The sequence below is a fragment of the Giraffa tippelskirchi genome, chromosome 4, assembly GCF_054371585.1.
Source record: "Giraffa tippelskirchi isolate mGirTip1 chromosome 4, T2T-mGirTip1v1.2.pri, whole genome shotgun sequence".
NCBI lineage: Eukaryota > Metazoa > Chordata > Mammalia > Artiodactyla > Giraffidae > Giraffa > Giraffa tippelskirchi.
The window spans coordinates 198655732-198683526 of record NC_137278.1 but is presented as its reverse complement, the minus strand read 5'-3'; the positions used below and the strand labels follow the sequence as shown (position 1 = coordinate 198683526).

At 48.3% G+C, this 27795-nt stretch overlaps 1 protein-coding gene and 1 long non-coding RNA gene across 4 annotated transcripts in view; one reads left to right on the top strand and one right to left on the bottom strand.

Moving 5' to 3' along the window:
- Positions 1-27416, bottom strand: LOC145503620 (uncharacterized). Of its 2 annotated transcripts, none has more exons than XR_014051598.1 (3): positions 26974-27416; positions 1267-2507; positions 1-444 (listed from the first exon to the last, which is right to left on the bottom strand). It is a non-coding gene; the product is annotated as an uncharacterized LOC145503620 (long non-coding RNA). The 2 variants fall into 2 exon arrangements; XR_014051597.1 differs by having other exon boundaries at positions 245-444; positions 1143-2507.
- Positions 25717-27795, top strand: part of CCND2 (cyclin D2) — a 36194-nt gene continuing 34115 nt past the window's right edge. For both annotated transcript variants that reach the window (XR_014051596.1, XM_081483524.1), the window contains exon 1: positions 25717-26206. Coding sequence is in view for 1 of the 2 variants with exons in the window: in XM_081483524.1 (XP_081339650.1) it covers positions 26012-26206 (195 nt within the window). In the remaining variant the exon portion in view is untranslated. The remainder of the gene's footprint in view (positions 26207-27795) is intronic.

Below are 27795 nucleotides of genomic sequence, written 5' to 3'. Positions count from 1 at the left end.
TCACTTTAAACGGCACTTTATTTCATAAATCAAAGCCACATTCTAAAAGGGAAAAAAGGACTTCTCTGGTGGTCCAGTGGCTAAGAATCCGCCTTGCAATGCAGAGGACATGGGTTCAATCCCTGGTCTGAGAACTAAGATCCCACATGCCGCGGGGCAACTGGGCCTGCAGGCTGCAACTACTAAGCCTGCATGCCACAACGAAAGATCTTCAAGATGCAACAAAGATCTCAACACAGCCAAATCAATCAATAAATCAATCCTGTTTTTATTTTTTAAAAAATAAAAGGGAAAAATGATAAAGTTCATTGAAGTGACTTTTCAACACTGAAAATTAACAGTTGCCTTATAATCAATCGAAAATAAAGTGAGTGTTAGTCACTCAGTTGTGTCTGACTCTTTGTGACCCCATGGACTGTCCACACAATTCTCCAGGCAAGAATACTGGAGTGGGTAACAATTCCTTTCTCCAGGAGATTTTCCCGATTCAGGGAACAAATCTGGGTCTCCTGCAGTTGCAGGCAGATTTTTTACCATCTGAGCCACGAGGGAAGCCCATACTAGTAAAGGACAGAAGTAGGTTTAAATGGTGGTGCTGTGTGACCTTGAGGAAATGTCTCAAGCTCTCTGTGCCTGGGATGCCTCAGCAGAATGAGAATGAAGGTCCCTATGTCAGAGGGTTGCTTCTCAATAAAATGTGTTTCAAAGAGGGTGAGGATCTCTTGAGCCTCCCCTTTTAAAAGTAGAGGCTCAAATTTTAATGAGAGGGAGGTGATCACAAGGCTTTGTTGTCATCAGGAAACAGGTAGTCTCAGCTTGACCACTAATTGGATCCTGAAGCATCTCCAGGCCTTGGTTACCTCTGCAGGAGGCAAATGACACCCATCTATTCCATCTGACACGAAGGTCAGGGGTCAGAGAAGCTTAAGAAATGTAAAGGCGTAGGTAACTGTTATCTATCATTATGACAAAGTATCTTTATTAAGGGCTTCCCAGGTGGCGCTAGTGGTAAAGAACCTGCCTGCCAATGCAGGAGATGTAAGAGATGTGAATTTGATCCCTGGGTTGGGAAGATCCCCTGGAGGAGGGCATGGCAACCCGCTCCAGTATTCTGGCCTGGAGAATCCCACGAACAGAGGAACCTGGCGGGCTGTAGTCTACAGGGTCGCACAGAGTCAGATATGACTAAAGCGACTTAGGACACAGTGCACATCTTTATTTTGTAATTTATTTCCTCCCGTTCAACAAACAACCTCATGCAAGAACTCTAAATGAGTACTGGGACCCAAATTTCCACTGCATCCTTATTCTAACAGATCAATTGCTAAAGAACGACAGGCAAACGGTGGGGGAAAATTGGATATTGAGTTACTGTTCATTTTATTAGTTATAATCATTGTATTGCAGATATGTAGGTAGGTACACCTGAGCGAGGTCTTCCCTGGGTGCACGTGGAGTGTTTACAGATGATTATCACATGATGTTTGGATTTGCTTTAAAAATCTTCGTTGCAGGAGTGGAATCTGGAGCTGGGTATAGATAAAAGAAGCTTGGCCATATGTTAATAATTGTAGAAGCTGGGTGAGGGCACATGGGAATTATTTATATTGTATTCTCTACCTTTATGTCTGAAAACTTTCCATAAAAACAATACCAAAAAAATCCAGAAGGGGATCAATGATTAAGCATCCATGAGGGCAGCTGAGGACCATGTAGAGAGTCCTAACTGGGACAGTCAGGTAGCTGGGATGCAAAGAAGGTGCCCAGTTATGGGAGGATGCTGGAAACTGGACAGCCTGCAGCGGACAAAGCTTTATGCTGCCATCATCACTTCATATCTCCAGGTTGCTGTGTCATTTCTCCTGTGAAGGGGGCAGATAAGACTGAAATGCCCCCTTCAGCTGGAACGTGATATGATCTTGGAAGATTCCAAAAACAAGTACACTTCACCAGGTTCTCTGAATGGAACACACAAACCTCACTTTCAAGTGAATGAAGCCATTTACAATGTATCCGAAATGCTCTCAATTTAAAGAATCACCATGGGAAAGTGTCTGGGTCAGTATAACAAATATTTTGGTGAAGGGTGTGCCTTCTGCCTCAATTTCTTACTGGCTTTTTGATCTGTTTGTTAAGGTCCATTGGCTAAAACCTACAGAGTCTGGAGAAGTTCTTCCAAACTCCATTTCCAAGAGCTTAAGGATAATTTGAAAAAAAAAAAAAATTCTTTAGGTTTCAAATCTCATTACAAAAAAAAAAAAAAACACTCAAAGCCAGGCATCTGCTTTCCTAGCTTAACCACCACGGAGGAACAAATACCACCTTCTTGGTGAGCTTGGCGAGAGGTTTCTTCTGGTTTCAGGTCACTGCTGGGCATCAGGTCTGAGTGCCTCGGACTGGAGATGTAGGCAAAGTGGGTAGAGATCAAGTCCAGTCTGCCGGGCATCTTCTGGAAGGTGAATGTTCAACATCAATCCTCATAGGAACCAGTTTCATCATATATCCTCCTACAAATGGAGGACAGGAGAGCAGTTAACACAATGTTCTGGTTTGGCTGAGTCTATCAATCAACTGACGTGGGCTGTCTTCCCATTTTTCTCTGCAATGATGGACTGTTCATTCACTGTACTTGTGACCCCAAATATGCGGGGCTTTATCCCCACGCCAACCAACTCTCCTGACACCAACTGGGAGTTAGACAAGTCAGTTCGGTTCTGACAGTGATCACGGGGTCTTAGCAGAGACCCTGAGGTGAAGAGCTCAGCCAACAAGACTTGTCCAGCTCAGATTGGGTGCCACCTGGACTCCTGACCAACTGGCTGTAAATTGAGGGGTTCCCACAGCGTCCTCCTGGAGTTTGATCATTGTGAGAACAGCTCACAGAACTCAGGAACAATTTACACACTATTACTGGTTTATTAATAAACCATACTGGGCTTCCCAGGTGGCACTAGTGGTAAAGAACCCAACTGCCAATGCGGGAGACATAAGAGATTTGGGATTGATCCCTGAGTGGGGAAGATCTCCTGCAGGAGGGCATAGCAACCCACTCCAGAATTCCTCCGTGGAGAACCCCATGGACAGAGGAGCTATGGGGTCGCAGAGTCGGACACCACCGAAGCGACTTAGCACGCACATAAAGGATATGATAAAGGATCCAAACAGACAACCAGATGAAGACGTACAGAGGGGGTGGTCTGGAAGGGTCCCAAGCATGGAACCATCTGTCCCTGTGGAGCTGGGTTGCATTGTCTTCCCAGGCGTGGTTGGTTAAGTCATCGGCCATGGGTGATGAACTGAATCCCCAGCCTCCTCCCCCAACAGGAGGAGGGGGGATGGGACCCAAAGTTCCAACCCTCTAACCTTGGTCTCTTTGGTGACTAGCCCCATCCTGAAGCTCTCTAGGGAACCCCTGAGAGTGGCCTCATGAGAACAAAAGACACTCCTATCGCTTGGGAAATTCCAAGGAAGTAAGAAGGTATGGGTTGGGAACTGGGGACAAAGACCAAATACATACATATATATATATTTTTTTTTTATTGTGTCACAGTTACCCTGAAGACTTGGAATAAAATGCCTGGAAGTCTCTCACTTCTCCCAAGGAGTACCTGGCTTTTGTCCAGCAAGGACTCAATGCTATTTTGTCCTCTCAAAAGCACCTGAACTCAGGAATTTCCCGGTGGTCCAGTGGTTAGGACTCCAGGCTATACTGCTAAGAGCGAGCACAAACCACACAGCATGGCCAAAAAAAAAGCACCCAAACTCACAGATCACTGGAAAAGCAGACTAGAAGAGTCTTTGAACAATCAGTAAGCCAATGTTTCTTGAGCAACTACTCTGTAGGGACATTTGCTAAGGGCTACAGGAAGTACAAAAGAACAAGAACATCCTTGACAATGTCTTATTGAGGATAAGATGGAGACAAATCCCAGACTCTGACACCTGCCCGGGGTTTCAACACTGTGGTCCATCCAGTACCAGTTGGGTCCTTAGCTGCCGAGGACTGGGGCCTCCAGTCCCTACTATGTAATGCGGCAGTAATACTAACACAGACTTGTAGGGTTGTTGGGAGGATTAAACTAGCTAATCAGAGTTGGACTATAAAGAAAGCTGAGCACCAAAGAATTAATGCTTTTGAACTGTGGTGTTGGAAAAGACTCTTGAGAATCCCTTGGACTGCAAGGAGATCCAACCAGTCCATCCTAAAGGAGATCGGTCCTGGCTGTTCATTGGAAGGACTGATGTTGAAGCTGAAACTCCAATACTTTGGCCACCTGATGCGAAGAGCTGACTCATTGGAAAAGACCCTGATGCTGGGAAAGATTGAGGGCAGGAGGAGAAGGGGACAACAGAGGATGAGATGGTTGGATGGCATCATCGACTCAATGGACATGGGTTTGGGTGGACTTTGGGAGTTGGTGATGGACAGGGAGGCCTGGCGTGCTGCGGTTCACAGGGTTGCAAAGAGTCGGACACAACTGAGCGACTGAACTGAACTGACTAAATCCCTGGAAACGGTGCCTGGTACGTGCCAAGTGTTTCATAAGTGCCTTGTGAACATCTGAGAGGTGCATTAGTGCAAAAAGCTGCTATGACCAGGAGATATCGCACCAACAAGACCTCCAATGGCCCAAGGCCAGATGGATGCTAAGGAGGGTATGTTTGCCATAAGAATGGGGTTACTGGGGAGACAGGTCACCGGACTGACTGGGCTGGCTTCCAGAGTGTCTGAGGCTTTTATCACCTCGTCTGAACCTCAGCCCTCTGGGGACCCCTGCCCTCAAGGAGTGTGGACTGGCCTGGACCTCAGAGAACCTAGGCTTTGTACCCTCAGAACAGAACCGTGAATTCTATGGGTGTGCGGGTGCTGGTCAGTCAGGAAGGGCTTCATGGAGGAGGTGGCAGTGGAACCAAGGCCTTAAAGAATGGATGAGGTTTCAGAAGGTTAGGGGCAGAGACAATGAAGAGGCCAGCGTTGGGGTGGCCCATCTCCTCTGTCTAGAGGCCCCTTCACTGGGGGAGGTCCAACAGCCACCCTCTGTCACGGTCAGGCATTGTACACCGTTGGGGATGTCTCTCTTTTTCCCTGAAATCCCACTGCTGCTGCCCAAACAGAAACCTACTTTTTCTTGCCTGGCTCTTGGGAGAGCCGCTTCCTACATCCTCTCATCCACAGAACAGCCCTTCTCAGATCTGAAGGCTGAGGTCATGCCAGCCCACCCCTGCTGGCTTTCTCGTCTCCCAAGGACCATGTTCGTCTGGTCCCCTCAAAGCCACACTTGGCGCTCAGCCCACCTCGGGGGTGCCAACCCGCCAGTGGGCTCTGAGGCCCTCCCTGGCCCAACCCCAGGCTTGCGGCTGCTGTCTCATCACCCTCCCCTCCACCCTCCCCATCTCTGGAGCTGCAGAGACACGGCTGTCCCTGGCACCCTGTCCCAGCTCAGCTCAGAGACTCTATTCTCAGAACCCTGGCATCCCATCCTGGGCCCTCACAGGAGATTTCCAGGGAGAAACAAAACCCAGACTGAGGAACGTCTTCCTATTGCATCACAAGACGTCAGGAGTGAAACACACATCCCGCCACTCACCAGTAGGGTGAGCCTGGGTGAGTGACACGCGCGTTCCGAGCCTTGGTTTCCCCATGTGTCAAAAAGGGATAACAGTGCCCCTGCACGGTATTGCTGTGAGGGCTGGGGAGTTACTGTAAAAGATGTATTGAATGATGCCTTGCGCAGAGTGAGGGCCCTGTTAGTGTAGGGTCTTGTTGGGATGGCGGTTAAGAGGGTGGGAGACTGAATCAGGAGTCCTGGAGACATCATTTAACCTCTCTGAGCCCCAGTTTCTTCATCTTCTTACAGTAGGAATAATCATAGCACCTACTTCCCTAAAGTGTTGGACGACCATAGGAGATGCTGCCTGCTAATGGGTCTGTGTTAGTGAGGTAGTGCCGTAATTGACATGTAGTAAGTCACATTAAAGTTTATAGCACTAAAAATAAAAGAAGAACCTTTTTCCTTTAGATATTTCTTATATGGATCATTTCTAAAGTCTTTGTTGAATTTGTTACAATATTGCTTCTGTCTTACGTTTTGGTTTTTTGGCCATGAGGCACGTGGGATCTTAGCCCCCCAACCAGGGATCAAATTCGCACCCTTGCATTGGATGGTGAAGTCTTAACCACTGGACTGCCAGCGAAGTCCCAAGAAGAAGAATCTTGAAAGGAAGAAAAAAAGAAAGGCTGATCAAGTCTGGATAGAAGAGTGATGACCAAACTCAAGAGAGATGTAAAATGTCTGCAACTCACCCCTCACCCCAGAAGTGGCCCCGTCCAGGGCACCCCTTGCCAGGCTGAGCCAGGGGTCCTGAAATAAACCAGGATTCAATGAGCAGCATATTTAAGCATGCCTGCTTGACCCCCAGGAAACCAGGGGAGGAAAAAGAATCCCTTGAAGGATTTTTCTCCACCCAATAAACACACAGACCTCCTCCATCGGGGAGGGTGGCTGCCATGGGTGCCACAGTATGTGTGGACTTGCCACATGGCTTTGGGTGCGAGGGTCAGGAGCTTGGGCTTTGCTTTTGAAAGACTGGTTCAAGTCCACAATTCTGCCAGTTACTAGTTATGGAATTTTGGTAAATTTCTTACTTCTTCCTAGTCTCAGTTTCCCCACTTTAGGTGGGATTATGCAAAGTATCTCACCATAGGCTTCCCTGGTGGCTCAGATGGTAAAGAATCTGCCTGCAATGCAAGAGACACGGGTTCGATCCCTGGGTAGGGAAGATCCCGTGGAGAAGGGAATGGCAACCCACTCCAGTATTTTTGCCTGGAGAATCTGATGAACAGAAGAACATGGGAGGCAACAGTCCATGGGGTTGCAGAGTTGGACACAACACATACACACACCCCTCACCACTGAGTGCATGCTCAGTCGTTCAGTTGTATCCCGACTCTTTATGACCACATGGACTGTAGCCTGCCAGGCTCCTCTGTCCATGGGATTTTCCAGGCAAGAATACTGGAGTGGGTTGTCATTTCCTCCTCCAGGGGACCTTTCCAACCCAGGGATCGAACCTGTCTCTTGTGTCTCCTGCATTGCAGGCAGACTCTTTACCAACCACGGAGTAAGGAGAAGTAAATGAATTATTTGTTAAATGCCCGACACACTGTCTGGTAGACATAAGTGCTGAATGAATTTGGGTCATTATTATCCATTCTGGATTTCTCAATCTCCTGAAGAGGGAAGGGCATTCCAGGCAGGAAGTATTTTTAGGGAATATCTGCTGTCTTCTTAACTGTTCTGGTTGGGGATCAGGAGAAGAAGGATGGGGCCATGACCTGAGCCCCGGAATGCTTCTGCCTCGTGCCAGCACCACTGACGTGTGTGTTCATCCTGCTTCGGGGTCACGGTCCCCCTCTGGCTGCAACTGTCAATCCCATCACCATCAACACCGCTCCTTCTGCAGAGATGTGAACACGCTGGCACTGTTTCCTCTGGCCAATGGCTTCTCTCTGGCCTGTGATTGGTACCCCCGAGATTCCACTGCAGTCCAGGCATGCCAGCTATGTCAGCGTGACTCCGGTTGTGTGCGTCTGACATCCACATGGCCCCGTAGAAGGCAGGCTGCAGCAAAAGGTTATTTGGAATGCTGCTGAATGTTTGATGGCTGTCGGGTTATCTTTTTGGGGTTAAGCCATTAAAGTCGCATCTCGTGTTTTACGGAACAAAAGAGATAAACTATATGTTGAAATTCATGGAGCACGGAGCGAATTTTTAAGGATACAGATCCAGCAGCAGCTAAAAGTTGGTATTTTTTTTCCCCCCTAAAACTGTGTAGTTTGTCTTCCACATGGCGATTTCACTTGAATTCAAAGCAGAGACACAGAGTGAAGCAGAGAGGTGTCACAGTAACAGACTCAGGAAACCTTGGGGCTCGGGGTCACCTATAAAGAACGTTGACCCATCTGTCTGGCTCCCATCGTCCCATCAGAGAGCTGTCTGTTCTGTCCTTACTCCTTCTGCCCGACCTGCAGCATGCATATTAAAGAAAAATCATTTTCCAGACAAATCAAAATGCCTCCTGGGTGTCTCTTAGTCAACACCCTCCCCCGCCCCCCGCAACAGCCTTCTATCTCCGTGCTGTTCAGAGGTGGCCTGTGCTCGGTGCTCTGGCCACAGAAGCCAGTTCTTGGCCCTCTGAGAAACGGGACACTTCATCACTTTAGGTCCAGGGCTGTGTCTCCTTTGCTCAAAGTATACTCCCCCTCCATCTTCACCGTTAGTCATCCAACCAAATGGCCTAAAAAAGAATCCAACCAAATGACAGGCACATTGCCAGGCCACGACAGGAAGATGGGCAGACCAAGCATCAGAGCCTTCCCATCCTCTGCACCTGCACTCAAGTGCCACCTCCTCCATGCAGCCTTCCCAGTTATCCACTCAACAGAGCCCCTCAGTCTCCTTCTTCCTGTACTCCTGTAACACTGAGGGGATTCCTATCTCCCTTGCTCTTATATTAAAGGGAAAGCCAGGTGTGAAAACATTTGCTCTCTATAGACTTGGAGGTTGTTGAAGATAGGGACCTCAAAGTGTTCGTTTTCTATCTTGGACCACTTTTGAAGTTGCAGCGTTAAGGTCTCAAGACTTCTCTCCTCCCATGGACACTTAAATGCACAAAGAAACAAAGTACAATGTTGGCACATCATTTATAAAATCAAAAGAAAAAGTGGTGCGGGAGGTCACCCACATGTCATTAATTGTAGGAAGTGATACATTTTTATGATACATTCTAACTGTGAATTCAGGAGATTCCGGTTTGATACCTGGGTTGGGAAGATTCCCCCTGCAGAAGGGAATGAAAACCCATTCCAGTACTCTTGCCTGGAAAATCCCCTAGACAGAGGAGCCTGGAGGGCTACAGTCCATGGTGTTGCAAAGAGTTGGACGTGACTGAGCGACCATTAAAAAACCTTCTGCACTTACAATGAATGAAGCAGAATTATACCAACTGTTCACTGAAAAAAATAAAGCTGCGGGACAGTATGTTTGGCATAGTCCTAGTTAGGGTTTTCACAATTCCAACGCTTGGAAAAAGAAAAAAGAAAAATCTCTCTGCTGTGATTGGGAAGGTGTTAGGTTATCTAAAAATGTCGGGGAAATGAGATATCATTTAAAAATGAACTATACATACCTAAACATTTATTTGAAGTGGATATACCTTTATTTATTAATCTTTTTTAAGTTTTTAGTGGTTTTGCTTGTTGTTGCTTTGTTTTGTTTTTTACTTTTGGCATGTGGGATCTTCCTCAACCAGGGAGCGAGCCCACATCCCCACATTGGAAGCGTGGAGTCTTAACCACTGGACCACCAGGGAAGTGCCTATTTACTAATCTCTTGATGTCAATCCAACGCCGATTTTTTAGTATGGGTCCATCATCTTTCCTGGTAAGCCACACCCATAAAGCACTGTCTGTGACTGCTAGTTTCATTTTCTGTAAAGTAGAGGGAGACCTTAGAGACAAGGATGCAGTCATTTGGGTGCAGGTCCCTAAATTATGGTACGTAGAAGCTGCGTGTCCAACACAAGTTGAATAAACTCTGTAAGCCTCTGTTTCTCTTCTGTAACAACAGGGCATGGTAATAGTAACCATCGGTAACCGAGAAAAAACACAAGATGATTCTCTGTTCAATGTCTTGTTCTCAAGGTTTAGCTGATCTATGAGGCATTTTACTTTCCTATTATCTTAGCACAGTAAGACGATGAAGAACCAGCAGGGGACCATCCTACCTGGGACTCTGGCTGTCTTCTCTCTCTGCCTCGAAGATACTCAAAGTCCAGAGATACCCAGGGGCAGTGAGGATTGTGGCATGAAGCACAGATGATGTGTGACAGAACCATGCTAGGGGGGAAGGCAACTCAGAGCTGAGCAAGTTAGTCTCTGCTCCAAGGGACATCTCAATCTAATAACAAAACATTGGATATGCATGGGAAGGCAATAATAATGAGGATGAAACTGTTAGCATAACTGACTCAGTGGACACGCGTGTCCAGGAGACAGTGGAGGACAGAGGAGCAGTGTGGCGTGGTGTGGTCCGTGGGTCACAAAGAGTCGGACATGACTTAGCGACTCAACGACAAATAAGTATGGATTAAGATATTTTCAGTTGCAAAGGATAAAATAAACCTAACAAAGTAGCTGAAATAGCAAACTTTCTAATTGACTTAAGCAATGGAAAATTCCAGAGGTTGGAGGGACTTCAGGAGATGTTTGACCAGACTTCTAGCTCTATCTCTCTTTGGTTTTTCTCAGTTCTGCCCTGCTCCCTGTGTCACTTTTGTTCTCAGGCTGGCTTCCTGCTAGTTTAAAAAAAAAAAAAAATGACTCTAGCAATCCTAGACCTCACATCTGAGACCGTGTTGTCAAACTGCACTGCTGAAGGTTGCCCTGGCCTAGTCAAGTTCATGTACCCAAGGCAAACTCAATCTCTCCAGCAAGAAGGACGGGATTACGTCAATCGGCTTAGGCCAATCAGGGATTACCCCTAGATCGGGTGATGGAATCGATTCACATTTATCTTTACAACAACCCTAAGAGGTAAGTACTAGTAGCCTCTCTAGTTTATAGTGGCAGAAACCCAGCCCAGAGAGGTTAAGTAGTTTTCTCAAGGTTGCACAGCCAAGAAGCAGTAGTGCCAGGATTCCTACTTTGGTTTTCTGACTCCAGGCCCCACATTCATAACCACTAAGCCCTAGAGTCTCCCAAGACACAAGCCCCAGGGTGGTGCCTGATGTGTACTGCAGACAACACTTGTTGGGTAAATTGAGAGGAATGACTGCTGTCTAAGCTCAGTTAGTGGAGAAGGCAGGGCTTGAGCTAGGTCTTAAACAAGGGCGGGAAAATCAGATCCAGTGAACCTTCAGAGATAAGAATCATGTTATACCAGGAATAACAGAGGTAATGCGGTCAGACAGCTGCCGTCTGCCATCTATATACAAGCTGAGTGAAATTTTTAAAATTATTTGACTCCTCTGAAGATCCCCTGGAGAAGGGAAAGGCAACCCATTCCAGTATTCTTGCCTAGAGAATCCCAGTCCATGAGGTTGCAAAGAGTTGGAGGTGACTGAGCGACTAACACTTTGCTTTTGACTCTCTGAGCCTACAGGTGAATCAAAGACCCACGGGGAGAAGCTCGAGAGAGAAGAGGGATGTCCTTGGTGGTCCAGTGGTTAAGAATCTGCCTGCCAGTGCAGGGGACACGGTTTGATCCCTGGTTTGGGAAGATTCCACACACTGTGAGGCAACTAAGCCCGTGCGCCACAGCTACTGAAGCCCATGTGCCCTAGAGACTGCTCTGCAACACGAGAAACCACCGCAGAAAAAGCCCAGGCGCTGCAACTAGAGAGTAGCCCCAGCTCAGCACAATGAGAGAAAGCCCACACACAGCAACAAGAACACAGCACAGCCAAAAATAAATACATAAATAAATTAAAAAAAAAAAAGAAGAGAACAAAGAATACAGTCCCAGAAACCCTGAAAGGAACCAGTAAGAGTCCAGCCAAATCATAAAATGGAAAGTCTCTTGGGAGGGCAAAGTATGATGGCATAACTCATGGGCTTGCTGTAGAGACAAGTCTAAAGCAATTATTCTACAGCAACCCCACCACTGCCAGCTAGGAAAAAGGAAAGTGAAAGTGTTAGTCGCTCAGTTTTGTCCAACTCTTTCAGATCCCATGGACTGTAGCCCACCAGGCTCCTCTCTCCATGGGATTTCCCAGGCAAGAACACTGGAGTGGGTAGCCATTCCCTTCTCCAGGGGATCTTCCCAATCCAGGCTTTGAACCAAGGTCTCCTGCATTGCAGGCAGATTCTTTACAGTCTGAGCTATCAGGGAAGCAGGAAATAGGAAGGAAGGGGATAAAGATGAACCCTCAGGAGCTATATATAAGAATATCCTAATAGATAGCTCCTTACAGTCACACAATTCTGGACCTTGATAGGACAACAGACAACATTTGGTACAATCCAATTATCTTATAGATAAGAAAGAAACACACCTGAACACATATTGAGGCTTGCAGGCAAACTGCCTAACACAGTGCCTGGTAAACAGTAGGTGTTCAATAGATATTAATAGTATTTCTCATTATTTTTTGAAGTGACTTATTCGAGGTGTCAGAAATCGGTTAGTGACCAAAAAAGATGAGACTCCATATCTCTTAATGCCCAGTGCAGTACTTTCCATTATTCTTAGCTTTTTTCTTCTATGGCAAATTCAAGATGTAGGATGCCAGGTATCGCTAAAAGAGCAGGGTTAGTCTCTTTCACCCAAAGCCAGCAGCCCTCCTTAGTACCCAAAGTAGGGGGAAGCTATCATAGAAAGAAAATGTAGGAACAAGCAGCAGACAAGGAGTTTGGAAACCAAGATTACGGATGTTGAGCTGCCCTTAACCAGCTCAGTGATCTAGCCAGTTGAGCCCCACTTGACTCATCTATCAAATTACAGATTTTGGAAAAAAATAAACTCAGTTTCCTTTCAACTCAGAGATTTTATGAAAGTAGGTTCTGCTCTTCACATTGCAAAGGATTTCTTTATACGAGAACATGATTGAGTTCTAGGGGAAAATTGTTATAAGGCAAAGTTCACATAAAAATTGAAAGTGAGAAAAGACACGAAAGTTGGCTTCAGATATTTGGAGAACTCTCTAGTCACATAGGGGTTAGGCTTACGTTGTGAGGCTCCAGGGGCAGAAATAAGCACAAAGAGTAAAAGCAACAGGGACAGACTCCTGCTCAATACAAAACAAGATTATGTTCGTATATTTGCAGGCTCATTTATTAGGGCCACATAATGTGTATAATTATTAAATCTTCCAAATGAATTAACCCTTTTATCCACTGTTCTTTTTGTCTCTAGTAACAGCTTTTGTCTTAAAAGTCTATTTTGTCTGGCGTTGGTATAGCCACGCTAGCTCTCTTTTGGTTAGTGTTTGCATGATACATATTTTTTCATTTTTTTGCTTTAAATTTATGTCTTTTAATCTAAAGTGTCTCTTGCAGATGGCATATAGTTGGATCATATTTTCTTTTATTCTGCCAACCACTTCCTTCGACTGAACTGTTTAGTTAATTTGTACTTAATGTAATTACTAAGGTAGAACTGACATCTGTCATTTTGTTATTTGTTTTCTGTATGTACTATGTCTTTTTGTTCTTCTGTTTTCCATTGATAGATTCTTTTGCCTTGAATAGTATTATTAAGTGTGCCACTTAAATTCTCCTGTTTCATTTCCTTAAAAAAATTTTTTTTTTTTCTTGGTAGGTGTCCTGGGGATTACAATTAAAACAATGCATTAACACCAACCTAATTTCAATAGTTTGCAAAAAATTTACTCCATTACAACACTGTTCCCTCTCACTCCTTTGTGCTATTATTGTCATGCACATTACATCTTTAAGCATTATAAGCCTATCAACAAATGCCTTGAACCAATGTCTCTTAGCTTTACCAAGAGACCCAGTGTGTGTGTTGGGAGAATCTGCCTTCAGCAAGTGGTAGACAGTTTTTAGCTCTTAACTATCACTTTCTGTTTGCACAGAGGCTCAGGGTCGGCTGGTGATGAGTAATTAGGGCTTTCTCAGGTCTTGCCTGTGTATATGAAAAGCCATGCACAAACAGTGAGACTTTCTAGATTCCCAAGAATATGTCAGAACTGTGCAAAGCGCATATGGACAGCACATTTTCCAGCGTTTCCTTTTATTTTTCTCAGCCAGCCTCTTGTTAGCTCCAATGGGTATCACCACCTCAGGTAGTTGAAATGTTAAACAATTACCGCTGATTGTTTTGGGCAAACACCCCTGGGGATCAGCTTGTTCAGAGAGCCAGCTCTGAGTCAGGTCAGATAATGACGAGCCCTGAGATAGAAGCTTTTCCAGAAAACTGATAGATAAGTCAAATAGTGACATTTCTCTACCCTTAAAAATGCAGATAAGTTTGGAAGGGCGACAGGACAAAAGGAAAACCTACTTAGACAGGCAAAAGTAACAGGCAGTGGTGGTCTGGTAAGAAAGCAAGGCACCTAGCCCAAAAGTTAAAGTAGGGAAAATCATTAAAACAGAAATGAACAATAAGAAGTATCTAAAGCCATTCAGAAAACAAAACCCATCTGTGAGTCACAATAAAATAATATTGACAGAAGAAACAAGCAGAATGGGTAAATTGTAACGATATAGTTTAAAGGAAAAGAAGCCATTAAATGAAAAGTTAATCCAAAGACTTAACTTCTTTATTTCAGAAGTGAAGTGTGCTATTTTAGTTCTAGACTACCACCAACGGGCTGTGAGATTATAGATGTAAGTGAGATGCTGTCCCTCAGTTTTCTAAGGAAGAATTAGAGTGTGTTTCCTAAATTTTAATAATTTGCATACAGCTTTCCAGATTTTTAAAAACCATATCTATGTATCACTGCTTCAACTTGATTAATTTTTTAAAAAATGGATCCTTTTTTAAAACTGAAATACCACTATAGTATTTTGTAACTATGAGTTCAATATGTTGCGTGTTTTTTCTGCTACTTATTAAAATAAACCTCAAAGCATTTAAATACAAAATGCTCCTCCATGTACCAACTACCTCACTTGGGTGAACAGTGGATTTGATATGTAAGGATCTCTCCACTCCTATGATTGTGTAAATGTGTTCTTTGTCCCTTTCACAAGGTGGAAGATTATGAAGGTTGGAGGATTATCTCTGAGTCCTTGTCTCTCTGAGGATGAAGTAACAGGATGTTTAGAACTGACTTGTTGGACATTAAACCATGTTGGCAGAAGCCACTGAGTAACTGACCCATAGTGGTGTAAACAGTGGGTAGAGACACCCCACTATATTATGGGGACTAGACCTCACCTCTCATAACCCCAAGTCTAGTGCTTTCTCCATGACACCATACACCATGTTTAAAAAAATTACAGGGGACTTCCCTGGCTGTCCAGTGGTTGAGACTCTGCGATTCCACTGCAGGGGGTGTGAGTTTGATCCCTGGTTGGGGAACTAGGATCCTGCATGCTCCATGGCACAGTTAACCAAATTAATTAATTAGTTAATTAAAAAATAAATCTTAAAATGATATAGAACCGTCCAGAAACTCTCCTAAATGTAATTGTTTATTGTTGTTGTTGCTCAGTTGCTAAGTCATGTCCGACTCTTTGCAACCCTATGGACTGCAGCACCCAGGCTTCCCTGTCCTTCACTGTCTCCTCGAGTTTGTTCAAATTCATGTCCATTGAGTCAGTGATGCTTTCTAGCCATCTCATCCTTTGCTGCCCTCTTCTCCTTTTGCCTTCAAATCTTAGCAAGCATCAGGACTACTAACTTCTCCTTCTCAGCAGTCAGGCTTTTTTTTTTAAAAAAAAAGACTTTTGTTGTTGTTGTGGACCATTTCAATTAAGACCAAGTCTTAATTTAATTTGTTACAGTATTGTTCCTGTTTTGTGTTTGTTTTTTTGGACTCAAGGAAGGTGGAATCTTAGCTCCCCAACCAGGGGTTGAACCTGCGCCCCTGCACTGAAAGACAGTGTCTTAATCACCGGACCACCAGGGGAACGTTCCCCAGTAGCCACACTTTTAAGAAGGAAATATGTCTACAAACATAATTTTATATGGTAAATAATTTACATTAAGTGGATTTTGTTCAATGAATGACGTTTCTCACATGTTCAAAGCAATGAAAAGTAGGACAGAGCAGAAAGCTCTCCTTGCTTACTCTTAGCTGTTAAGACGCAAGGAGGAATGTCCAGTCTAAAGACTGCAATGCTGGAAATCAAAGGAGTCACTTGATGCCTTGGGAGTTCCATGGAGTTTGGAATAAGCCTTGTTGAAAAGAGGCCCACAAGGCTCTGAGCCGTCACTTAGTCAGGCTACCTAAAGAAGGGTCTGGGAGTGAGGATCCAGTCGAAATTCTATGTCCACATGTGCTGTGATGGGGCTGTGTTTGGGACGCAGAAGTAAGCACTAGGTGAGTTTTTAAGTTTTGTGCTGGAATTTTCTTAAGCACCAGGACGCTCCTATATTCCATATATTTTTACATTCCGTGAAGTTTAAAGGCTACCATCTTCTTCTGTTGACTTGGGACAATGAAAGTAGTCTTTTCATCAGCTGACAACACACAGCAAATGCTCACCTATGTAACGTACCGAATTTAAAAGCTTTCAAGGGACTTCCCTGGAGGTCCAGTGGCTAACACTCTGTACTCCCAGTGTTAGGGGTCCTGGGTTCAATCCCTGGTCAGGGAACTAGATCCCACATGCCAAAACTAAGAGTTCTTGTGCTGCAATGAAGACCCAGTGCAGCCAAGTAAATAAATAGAAACAAATATTTCTTTAAGAAATAAAAAGTAAATAAATGATTTCAATCTATGAGGAGTTACTGTCTCCCAGATACCTAGGGAGTGAGAATACATCCACCCAAATTTACAATGTAAGATTTTTTAATGTTAAACATAAAATACATAAAAGATGCTATACAATATAATTCCTATTTTGATGATGATGATAAAGCCACAGGAACTTGAGAAATTTAGAACTGAAAGGGAACTTCATGATCCTTTACTCCAGCTAGCTAATTTTGTAGATGAGAAAGGAACATCAGAAATGGAAGCACTTAAGCTATCCCCACGTCAGACTGCTGGAACCAGAAGATGAGAATTCTGACTTGTAGGCTGGTGCCATCTCACCAACATGGTGCCAAGGACAAGATGTTTCCTTTATGTATTTTAGGAGACATATGAGCTCATAATAAGAGGTCTACACTCTGCTCTCTCAACATCTGGATGAATCAGGATGAGTATTAATAAATGATCCACTTTTGACCTCAAAGTCCCTAACCAAAGGAGTGAAACGCTAATCAATACTTTGTCTGATTCAGGGAAGGCTCAGTCAGACGAGAAACAGATGGTCTGGGAAAAACAGCTACTCCAAGAAAGGACTGCTTGCAGACTGATGGACCAAGAAAGGAGTCTGGGTACTTTAAAAGGACTGACCAAACCCCAGACATGTAACCCATATATCCAACCATCAAGTTCCAATAGATTATTATCAAATTAAGAACACAGTTCGAGAATTACTTTAAAAAATAACTTAAAAACACTATGCAGTCCAAGGAATAACTACTTGCGTAGACTGAATTTTAAAGAAAATATAAATCTCCATGCCCCTGCCTTCAGATGGGTGGCATAAGGTGGGTAAGACACAGATCTCATTCTATGCCTTCTGTTCTAGGTTTTATTACTTTCTTAAAGTGTTCATGTATGGGATGTTAATTCTTTCCCAGGCTTGATCCCTAGACAATGGGCTTATTAAGGACAGGGACTATACTATCCAATACTTTTTCCTCCCTGCCAATCTTACAAAACATTCATTTAGTGTCCAGTCTCATACCCACCACATCCCTGACTTCTAGCACATTGTTTGACACCTGGTGAGGACTCAGTTTGTATCAAATAAATGAAACAATAAAACACAAAAGTCAAAGGCAATTTCCTAAGCACAGAAACCTCTGCATATCTGACTCCTTCATTAAAACCACTTAAATTCTACCTTACAAATCTGAAGCGTGCCCTCCGACATGCTCTGCTGTACTTGAGCACAGACCTGCGATGTTATCAGTTTAACACATATGTGATCGCTCAGCATGAATAACCTTGATGAATACTATATAGAATTTCAGCTGCAGACTCCCAGACACAGAAGGCATATTCTGTGACTGGCCAAAATGTCATGAGGGTCCATCGTCCGTCCCCCTGTTTCTAAGCAAGAATGCATCTAATCTATAGCAGAGAGCCAGGTTTCTCAAATCTGAAAGAGCTCTACTGAGTGAAACATACACGTGGCCGAGGTACAGTCTTAAGTGTCTAAATGGAGGGTCAGACCTTGATTTCTCAAGGTAAAGTATGGTTTTCATCCCAAGTGTAGCAGATTTCACTGGAGTTCGATTACCGACTTACTTAAATCATTTGCTAGATGACATAAAATTGCTGGTAATCACACCACAAAGAGTAATTATCTGAACTCTCTTTGTACAAAGGCAAGTAAATTGAAGCCCTAGTCTATATTCTGTTAGGGAAATTTATAATTAGGTGTGCCACTTTATTTAAAAAAGAGAGACACATCATAAGAATATATGTTCAGAAGTAGGAGGTAAAAAAAAAATGGCTATTCACCAGTTTATTGAAATTATACAAAAGGGAGTTCATGGGCTGTTAGGTGAAAACAACTAAATTTCTTGAGTTTAGTAGATTTTAGGAAGACCCCATACACAAAATGGCCTGCCCACATGTGATACGTGATCTAGACTCCCCTCTCAAAATATTTTTTTAAAATAATATTTAATTATCCTGAAATAGTTGGTGCCTGTGAGATGCCAGATGTTAAGACATTTCATCCGAAACCTTCTGTAAACCCATACCATTCACTTTAGAACATCTTCCTTGACACCAGGAAAGACTTTAGGTCCTGAGTTTGTATTTGCCTAATGGATTGCCTGGCTGCTCTCAAAAATGGAAACATATGTGGGCACGATGAAGGAAAGGATTTGTAAATTAAGCAAAGGATTTTTCCTGTTCATTTTTAATCCTGTGCCTTTTTTCCCCTCTTCTTAAACAACATGACTACTAAATTTTGGTGACTTTTTATTTTCAAAAGCACAAAATCTAGTGCTTTTGGTGTTATTTCCCAGGGAAAAAACCTAACTTTGGGATCCATTTCTTTACAACGTGCTCACAATTTTTAAAGAAAAATAAAGTGCAGTCTCACACACATTCACTGGAAGAGAAGAAGACAGCTGGATTATTATTATCATTATTATTTATTATTACTATTATCATCATCATTATTAAACAGGGCTTGAAAGAACATACTCTGTATATCACAAAGAAAAAATTATTTGGTTTATAGCTGACAGAATCACAATGAAAGTGTGATTGGAGAGGGCTAACAGCAGAAATAAATTAGGACTTTCTGTTCTAATTTCACCTTCCACATGAAACCCTGTCCTCTGAATTTGTGCTTTTCAAAGTTGTTTATATAATGCATAGGCACAGACTTTGTTTCAAGTTCATATGAGAGCAAATGCCCTTACTTAAGTAGGAGTGTAAATCCATCCTAGCTGGGATTGTCCAGCATACTTCTGCAAACTGCTTGCTTTCAAGGCAATCCCAAAATAGAAAGAACATCTCTCTCCAGAGGTGCACCTTTTGAAGATTATAAAACTTAAAACATGCTCTATTTCACATTTCAAATTAAAAATGCCAACAAAAGACCACCAGGAAAATAATTTCTGAAAAAATTTCAACCTGCCTCCTGAATTTTGCCACCAGGGAAAAAATCTCCAAACAAGAACAACAATAAAACCTAAAACCTCAACAAGAAAACTATGTCTACAGTTTATATTAATTAGGTTTTTTTTTAAAGTTTGCAGAATGTGAATCCAAGGTGTTGTACAGCTATGCTATAAAGTAGACTAACAAATGCTGACAATCCTTGTGTTTAAAAATTGAAAAATAAAATATGAATTAAGGACTATTTGTTAGAAATATTTTATATTGCTTCAATTTGGTTGTAGCTAATACACAGCCAAATAGAGCCACAAAATCGAAAGAATATTCAATCATACTAGAAAAGTGGACATTTTCAAGGCAAATGAACGTTTGAACTTAGGCAATATTGAAGTGTTTATAAAACAAATAAAAATGACCATTGCTCCAAGAAAATTTCTGGTAGGGGTAGTCTTGATATTTCACTAAGGATTTAAATGTACAAAATGCTTACTCTGACCTCCCAGAACTTAAACGTCTAAAGTGAAGCAGGAGTAAAAGTTAAAAGACATTTGTCTTTTTTGGTTTCTTAAACACTTCTTTGGCTCCTTTCCTTTTTTTTATTCTTCAATAATTTATTCTATTTTTCTACCTTTGTACATACAAACCAAGTGCCCATCAAATCAGGCACCAAAAAGCAGGAACTCAAATACAGTTCACTCAGACTGACCTTTAACAGCAAGTATTGACATTTTTTATTAATTTTAACTCTTTTTCCCCCCCCAGAAGAAACAAAACAAAGTGTCTTGGGTCACATCAGCAACCATTAAACGAAAAAGAAAGAAATAATGAGTTAAAAATAGAGGGAATGTGTTCAAACGAAGGAAGAAGGCTCATAACCAAAGTCTGACATCTTCAAAAAGAAACAGTTCCACACTTCATATCTGATTCAAACAGAAAGCTTCTCCTTTACATTTGAAACAAATAATTTCACCTCCAATCCACATTTTCTAAGAAGCCCCTAGCTTTCTACATCTGATTCCTGCAACAGTCTCTATACCTCACTGAGGTTAAAAGCTAGTTCACATTTGACTATTTCTCTCCCAAACATTCCCACAAACTCCTTGTAAATTTCAGCAGAAACTCAGCATTGTCACCGTGGGTTTCAGGAATGGCACAGTTTAGATATCACCCCCCGCCCCCAGACGGAAAGATTAAAAAGACTTTGCCCAAATGTAGGGGAAAGGAAGGTACTTGGGCTCACTCTGCAGCTACCGTGTTTAGCTCTGGGAGTCTAGGAGGTTCTCCTGGAGCTCGGACACCATGGGGGTACCCAGCGGGTGGGAGGGGAGTCGCTCTAAACGTTTGCTCATCGATTTGTGAACTCTTTTTAAGAGTATATAGTTGTAGACGGATTTGCTCCTAACACAGTAAAATTCGTCCCAAGCTGCTTCTATGCAGATGTCACATGTCATGTTCAGAGCATCAGCCAGTCGGTATTGAAGTAGTGGATGGGGCGGGTGAGGGGGGTGGCAGGCAGGAAAAGTCACGCGTGAAAAACTCCTGGTGTCAAAATATGTGCCGAACTCCCTGCCAGGGAACAGAAAGCACACCCACGTCTCCATCACTGGAGAGGCGGAGGAGAGCCGGGTGGCGGCGCGTCGCGACCAGCAATCGCGATATTCAATCTGATGTCGCCAACGAGCGCAACTGGACCGCAACCCAAAGAAATCAGCTTTTCCCGGAGCTAGGAGCAGCTTGCGACTTCCAAAGACTGAAAATCAGCTCCTCAGGGTGGAGGATGCGGGGGCGGGGAGGGGAGGGCTGGGAGCCGGTCGCCGCTCGGCTCCGGGCGGGCGCTCACGGCGGGTCCCAGAGAGCGCGGCGGCCGGGGGCGCGCGGCAGGAGCGCCCCTCGCGAGGTGCCGGCCACGCCGCCGCCGTCGCCCGCCCCCTCCCCCGCCGCTTCCTCTCGCTCTCCCAGCCCCTTCCCCCACGTGTGGGTGACGTCAAAATTCCGCGAAAAAGCCGCGTGGTGCCTCCTCCAGCGGAGGCGCGATTCCGCCGCCCAGCGGGCCCCTCCCGGGCGCCTGCGGGGGGGAGGCGAGAGGGAGACGCAGTGAGCCGGCCGGTTCCCTTTCCTCCCGGAGGCCGGGCCCGCCGACGCCACGGGCCAGACGCCCCCCGCCCCAAATCTTAGTGGAAAAGTCACTTTTTTTTTATAAAGCGAATGCATTTCCAGGGCTATTTTGGGCCGCGTGAGGCGTGTCCAGCAGCTGAATCAGACAGGAAGAGGGGGAAAGTTCGGGTCTCTTTACTTTTTATTTTTTTTCCAAGGGAGAGGAGGAAGATGTGAGGTGGGCGAACGGATGGCAGGCGTTCCAGACCCATGCCTGTCACATCTGCCGCCCCAGGCACGCAGCTCGGGTTCGAGCTCGGACCCCGGCAGGGCGGCTGGAGAGCGCAGGCCCCCGCCCGACTCTGTCCCCGCAGGGTCCAGGCGCCCCGGAGCAGCCACGGGCAGGGGGCAGCCGTGCGAAGTCCCGGAAGCACCCTCGCACCTGGTGTCCCTGGTCCGGGCCTTGGGTGGGGGTGGGGGCTCCCGACGGCTCATCCCCACCCACTCACCCTCTGTCCCCGTGCGCTCCAGTTCCTGTCCTGTCTCTCTTCCTTGTGCACATTTTTCTAACTTGCTGCTACCCCCCCACTCGCCCACTCCAGCCCCTCCTTCTGCACCCCGTCCGGTTCCTCCCTGGCACCCCGGGCGCCCGGAGCCGGGACTCGGACCCTCGGCCATCTACTTTCAAGCGACCGTCGGGTTTTCGGTTTTGACTGCCTGTCCATCCCTAAATGGGAAAACCCCGACACAGCTCTGCTCTAGGGGGACAGTAAGGGGTGAAGGGGAGGGCCTGAGCCCAAGCTACCCTCCCCTCCCCCCACCCCGCCTGAGCGCCCCTCGGAGGACGCAGCTTCCCGTCGACGGCGGGATCACCTGGCTGGGCGGCGTCCGCCAGGTGAGCTGGGGCGTAAGTGTGCTCAGCGTTGCAGGTTCCTGCAGAAATGTGCCTATAAACACCCTACACCTACAGGGTTTTGTACACTTTCCAACCGAAACTCCACAACGCGCGGGGTGGTGAGCCGGCCAGGGAGGGAATAAAAGCCCCATAAAACTGACGTTCGCTAAAGGTTATCACTGATCCTTCGAAGGGTAGAATTTTTTTTTCCCCTTGAGGGATGGAAAAGGAATAAGGAAGAGCCAACCCCCCCCCGCCCGCCCCCAACAGTGACCAGTTTTGACTTAAAAGCCAGAGCACAAGTTTGGTTTTTTTTTTTCTTTCCCCTCTAAACCTACGTCTATACTAAAAGAAAATGTGCAGGTTTGCCCAGAAGGCAACGTGCATTTTCCCGCGTGCGAGACGGTGTGCTTTTTAACAAGCAAAATTAAGGTTTTAACACATGGTCGGAGTGGCGACCAAAAGGGAAAACTCAGTTTCCAGTCCAAGCCTCCCAGAGACATTCCTGCCAACCTCCGCACCCTCGCACGCCCCACCCCGAACCTCGGCGCCCGAACCACTGGGGGATGGCTTCGCCGCGAGGTTGCAGTTCGGGTCGAGTCCGTAATCGGAAGGGGAAGTCAACGGGGAACTGGAAGGGGCGAGCCTGCCGCGCGGGGAGCGCCCGCACTGGCGGCTCTGGGTGGACGGAGAGGGCGGCGGGGAGAGGGGCACCCGCCGGCGCCCCTCCCCTTCACAACCGCCTCCCCCCCGCCCCCGGCCCCGCTCCCCGCCGGAATTTCTCAGTAAAGCCAGACGGGTTTGGGGTTGGAGGGAGGAAAGGGGCGAGGGGGCCCCTCAGCTTGCTCCGGAGACTTGAGGCCCTGCCACCCAGGCTTTCTCCCCAGGGTGGGCGAGGCCCGGAGGACGACCACCCGCCTCTTCCCCGCCCCCCGCTGCCCCTCTTCAGGGGACCCCGAGCTCAGGATGCTTTCTCTGCAGGGAGGTGGAGAAAAGACCGTGCTGGGTTAGTTATCAAGTGATGTCAAGAGGCTGGGGGCCCTGGCCGGCTTCTGTCCTTGCCTGTCGGGGTAGATTTATACTTTAAAAATACCTCTCTCGCCCCCACTGCCCCACAGCCCATTCCACCCCCCACTCCTGCAGGCTTTCTTTGATCCCCTCAAAGGTGGCTGAGCTGAAGTTTGAGTAGGTCTTTTATGGGGTCTTAAAATGCAAGTTAACGTATTTATCCGGAGTGACTCAAGGCCTGAGTCGGGAAGTCCACGTTGACTGAAATCAATAGGTGATTGTTAGGGACCCGATCTTTTCCGAGGAACACGCTCCTGGGCCCCGGGTGTCACCCGCCGCGCGGGGCTGTTTCATTTTGAGTTTGCAACTTGGGTTTTTCAGCGAGCTTTTTTCTTCTTCCCGAAAGCTAATGGCTTCCACCGCAATTAGACATTCTCCTCGCCCGCCCCCTTCCCTCCCCTTTCTTTACGTACAGTCGATTGGATCCTAATTCCTGCGACTATTGATAAGGTCGCGGGCGCCCCGGCCTCTCCCCAGCCCCCGCCCGCCCCATCCCCGCTCTCCCTCCGCCCTCCCTTCCTTGGCTTCCTTTTGATGTAGTGGGGAACGCGTCCTACTAAAAAAAAAAAAAAAAAGTAATCTGCCCGGTAACAATCAGCGCGCAGTAGCAGGAGACCCAGAGCTATTGGCTATGCAAATAGAGGGAGGGGAGACGGCGCCCCAAACTCTTACTCACCCTTTTAAAGCGATAGCCCCCTCCACCCACCCACCCACCCACCCACCCACCCACCCCTTCCGCCCCACCCTCGTGGAAAGGGGCTGGCCCCGGGGCCGGAGTTAATCGCTCGCACCTCTGGTTTTCTGCGCGCTCCCCGCGCTCCCTTCCACCTCCCCCTCCTTTCAGGGAACCGCTCGCCCGGTTCACCCATCCCGCCCCCCCCCACCACGCTCGCCCTCCGCGCCCTGGTTCTGAGGACCCCCCCCTTGCTCCGCGAGGGAGGTGCTGGGCTGACCTCGGGGTGTCGCGAGAGCCCCGACCCACGCGGCGCTCGCCGCACGTGCCAGCTCGGCCAGCACCCGGGACGCAGGGCCGGCTCCTTTCCCCCTCGGAGTGAAATAGCATAGAGGGCAGGGTGGGGGGGGGTGGCGGGAGGAAGGAGGTGAGGAAACGCCCCCGGATCCCCTCCAAGAGCTGCTTTGACCGGAGGATGCGTCGGAGCACGTGTCGGAGCCGACCGCGTCTCCACCGCAGTCCAGCTCTCGGGGAGAAAGCTCTGGCTGCGATGGAGGCGTGAACCCGGAGGGTCCGCGAGGGTGCCGGCGAGGGACCCGGGCTGGGAGATCTTGGGCCTCGAAGGAAACGAAGGGGTGGTGTCGTTTGCGCTGGGGGAGAGACAGGGAGCCCAATCTACCCCCTCTCTCGCCCCCCTCCCCGCCCCCCCCGGGCTATTTCCTAGAAAGCTGTATCAGTGTGGCCACGCTCGGCGCAGACACCTCGGGCGGCTTGTCAGCAGATGCAGGGCGAGGAAGCGGGTTTTTCCTGCGTGGCCGCTGGCCACGGCGGAACCGCTGGTAGCCCTGCCCCCGGCCTGCGGTGGCTTGGGGCGCCTCCCCGCGTCTCCCAGTGGCGCCTGCGGCGCCCCAAGAACGGGAAGGTTTCTGCTCCTAGGTCACATTCTCCCACGTCGAAGAACCGCCCCCTCCCTCCGGACACCCACCCCTCCCCCTTCTTCCTCTCCCCACACATCTGCGGGGGGGGGGTGGCATGGGGCGGAGGGGGGGATGTATTCTGGTCCCTATAATCGGGTTTCGAAAACAGGCTGAAAATGATCAAGAACGTACATTTCAGGTCCATACATACCCTTTCCCTCTGGGTATGCAAAGTTAACTGTTTTCCAATATCACCCTCCTTCGGGCTCATAGAAGGGATCTTATTTCTCAATCGTCTGAGCCCACCTCATCTTCAGCTCACCCACCCGTCACTCCTGGATCTTAAATTCGTGGGCTGGAGTGTGGCGATCAGGTTTGAGGAAGCCAGAGTCCGAGGGTCGTATTTTTGGCGGGATGCACCTACAGAATGTGCTGCAATTACAGGGAATAAGTAGGGATCGGTGGGTTTTTTTTTTTTTTGTGGGTTCCCCTCTCCTGGGCCCCTGGCTTGGTGGAGGGAGAGGGCCTCGGAGAGCTAAGGGAGAGGGTGGGGGGCGGCGCGGGGGACCGCGTTTGAAGTTTGGTCGGGCCAGCTGCTGTTCTCCTTAATAACAAGAGGGGAAAGGAGGGAGAGACTGAAAGGAGGAGGGGAGGGCCAGGAGGGGAGGGAAGGGGAGGAGGAACCGGAGAGGGGGGTGAGGCGAGAGGGTGGAGAAGTAACTGCCCAGCCAGTTTGCGTCACTGCCTCGGCGAGCAGAGAGCCGAGCGAGCTGGGGAGAGCAGACAAGTTTGAAGGGGAGGGCAGAGAGAGTCAGCTGCCCCCGGGGCGCTCCTCTCCCACCGCCCATTCTATCCCTTTCCACTCTTCTTCCCCGGCTTCTCTCTCTCTGCCCTTAACTCTACCCCCCCACCAAACCCCCCTATTTAGCCAAAGGAAGGAGGTACGGGGAATCCTCTCCCCTCCCCCATCCCCAAAACCCCCCCAACTTTTCCAGTCCGGAGATCGCAGGGGCGCGAGCGAGTAGCCAGCTGGCCATGGAGCTGCTGTGCGGTGAGGTGGAGCCGGTCCGCAGGGCCGTGCCGGACGCCAACCTGCTCCACGACGACCGCGTGTTGCAGAACTTGCTGACCATCGAGGAGCGCTACCTGCCCCAGTGCTCCTACTTCAAGTGCGTGCAGAAGGACATTCAGCCCTACATGCGCAGGATGGTGGCCACCTGGATGCTGGAGGTAGGGCTGCAGGCAGGCGCTCCGTCGGCCCCCGCGCCGGGTCCCCGAACCTGGGCGAGGGCAGCCTCTGGAGCCCGCTTCCCCACTCCTGCGCCAGAGCTTACCCCCGCGCCCTCGGCGAGACGCGTGGCTTCCTCTCGGTTCCTTGCGGGGGGTGCAAGATTCCCGGGGGGAGGGGGAGAGCAGCGAGGTTGTCCCAGGGCGGGGGGTGGGGGAGCATCCCGAGCGCGTGTGCCTGCATGTGGCTGCCACCTCTTCCCACCGGCACCCACCCCCGCCGCGACCTTTTGCTAAGCCGAGGCTGCTTTCGGTGCCTTGAAGAAGAGAATAGGAGGGTGACCCCCGAAGTTAAAAAATCAGCTGCGCCCCCCGCTGCCTCCCCCAAAGGCCAGGGCAAATGGGTCTCAGCCTCGGGTCCCCGCATGTGGTCGGGACTCCGCGTTGGCACTTAAGGGGGGAGGGGGAGGGCGGAGGGAGAAGAGAAACGGGGAATTCAGGAGCCCCGGAAGTCACACTGAAGAAACGTGTGTTTTCGGGGAACCCAGAAGAAGCACTGCTTTCCCCTTGCTCCGAACCCTTGCCGTGTGCCCACGTCTGCACGGCTCCGGACCTGCCGTGGTTTCGCCATGTTGCTTTGTAAACTCGGGGGTGGAGAGGCTGGACGCGTCGCCTGCTCCCCCTCGCCCTCCACGACCCCGGTCCCCCCACTTCTGATGGCGCCCTCGCCCCCCCATCACCCACCCCGCCCCCTCGTGAAGGTTACTTACGGTTCGGCCTTCAGTTTCCTGGGTGCGGAGATCTGGGTGGGGTGGGAGGGGGAGGAGGTGTGTGCAGGGGGGATAGCGGGGCCACCCCGAGGGAGAGGCCGGAGCCCCCCGCGCCTCTCTCCGGCGGCTCCCCGTCCTCGAGCGTCCCCCAGCTCTTCGCCACCGTCCCCGGCCTCTGCCCTTGCGGGCCGCGGCCGGACACTCCCGCCGCCGCGCTCTCCCCTGCAAGTTTCCCCTCGGGATCCGAAGCCCCAGGGGTCGCGCTCCGGACCTTCCCGGCGCCCCAAACCTCCACTGCGGGAAGCCTGGGTCCTCTGCGGGGTTTTCACGGCGAAAGGGCTTTTCTGGGATATTTCCTCGATTTTTAATTATTTTTTGAACCCGTCTCCCCTGCTCCGACTCCGGCCGCCCAGGCTGCGCGGCGCTCGCTCCCTCCGCCCTCCCCCCGCTTCCCCACCTCTCCCCACCCACCCCCCCAAATGCGGCGCCTGGGCCGCGGGGACCCTTCCCGACAATTTTTTCAATTGTCGGGAATGATAGAGCAGGGTCTGGGGATCCGAATGAGACCAAGAACGAGACCCCCGGAGCCTCCAGAATATTTTTATTGATTTTTTGAAAAGATGACGAAATCCAAAAAAGAGAGTGAGTGAGTGCGAGCGCCCGGAGTAGTGAGCGGCCCACGGGGGCGGCGGGGCCGGCGCTGCTGCGCCCTCGGCTTCGGGGTCCTTAACCCCCCTCTCCTTTGAGATTTTAAGCTCCCGGGGAAGGAGCCCCGCGCAGATGGCCGTGTAGATTGCCCCCAATTTCCACCTCTTCATTCTT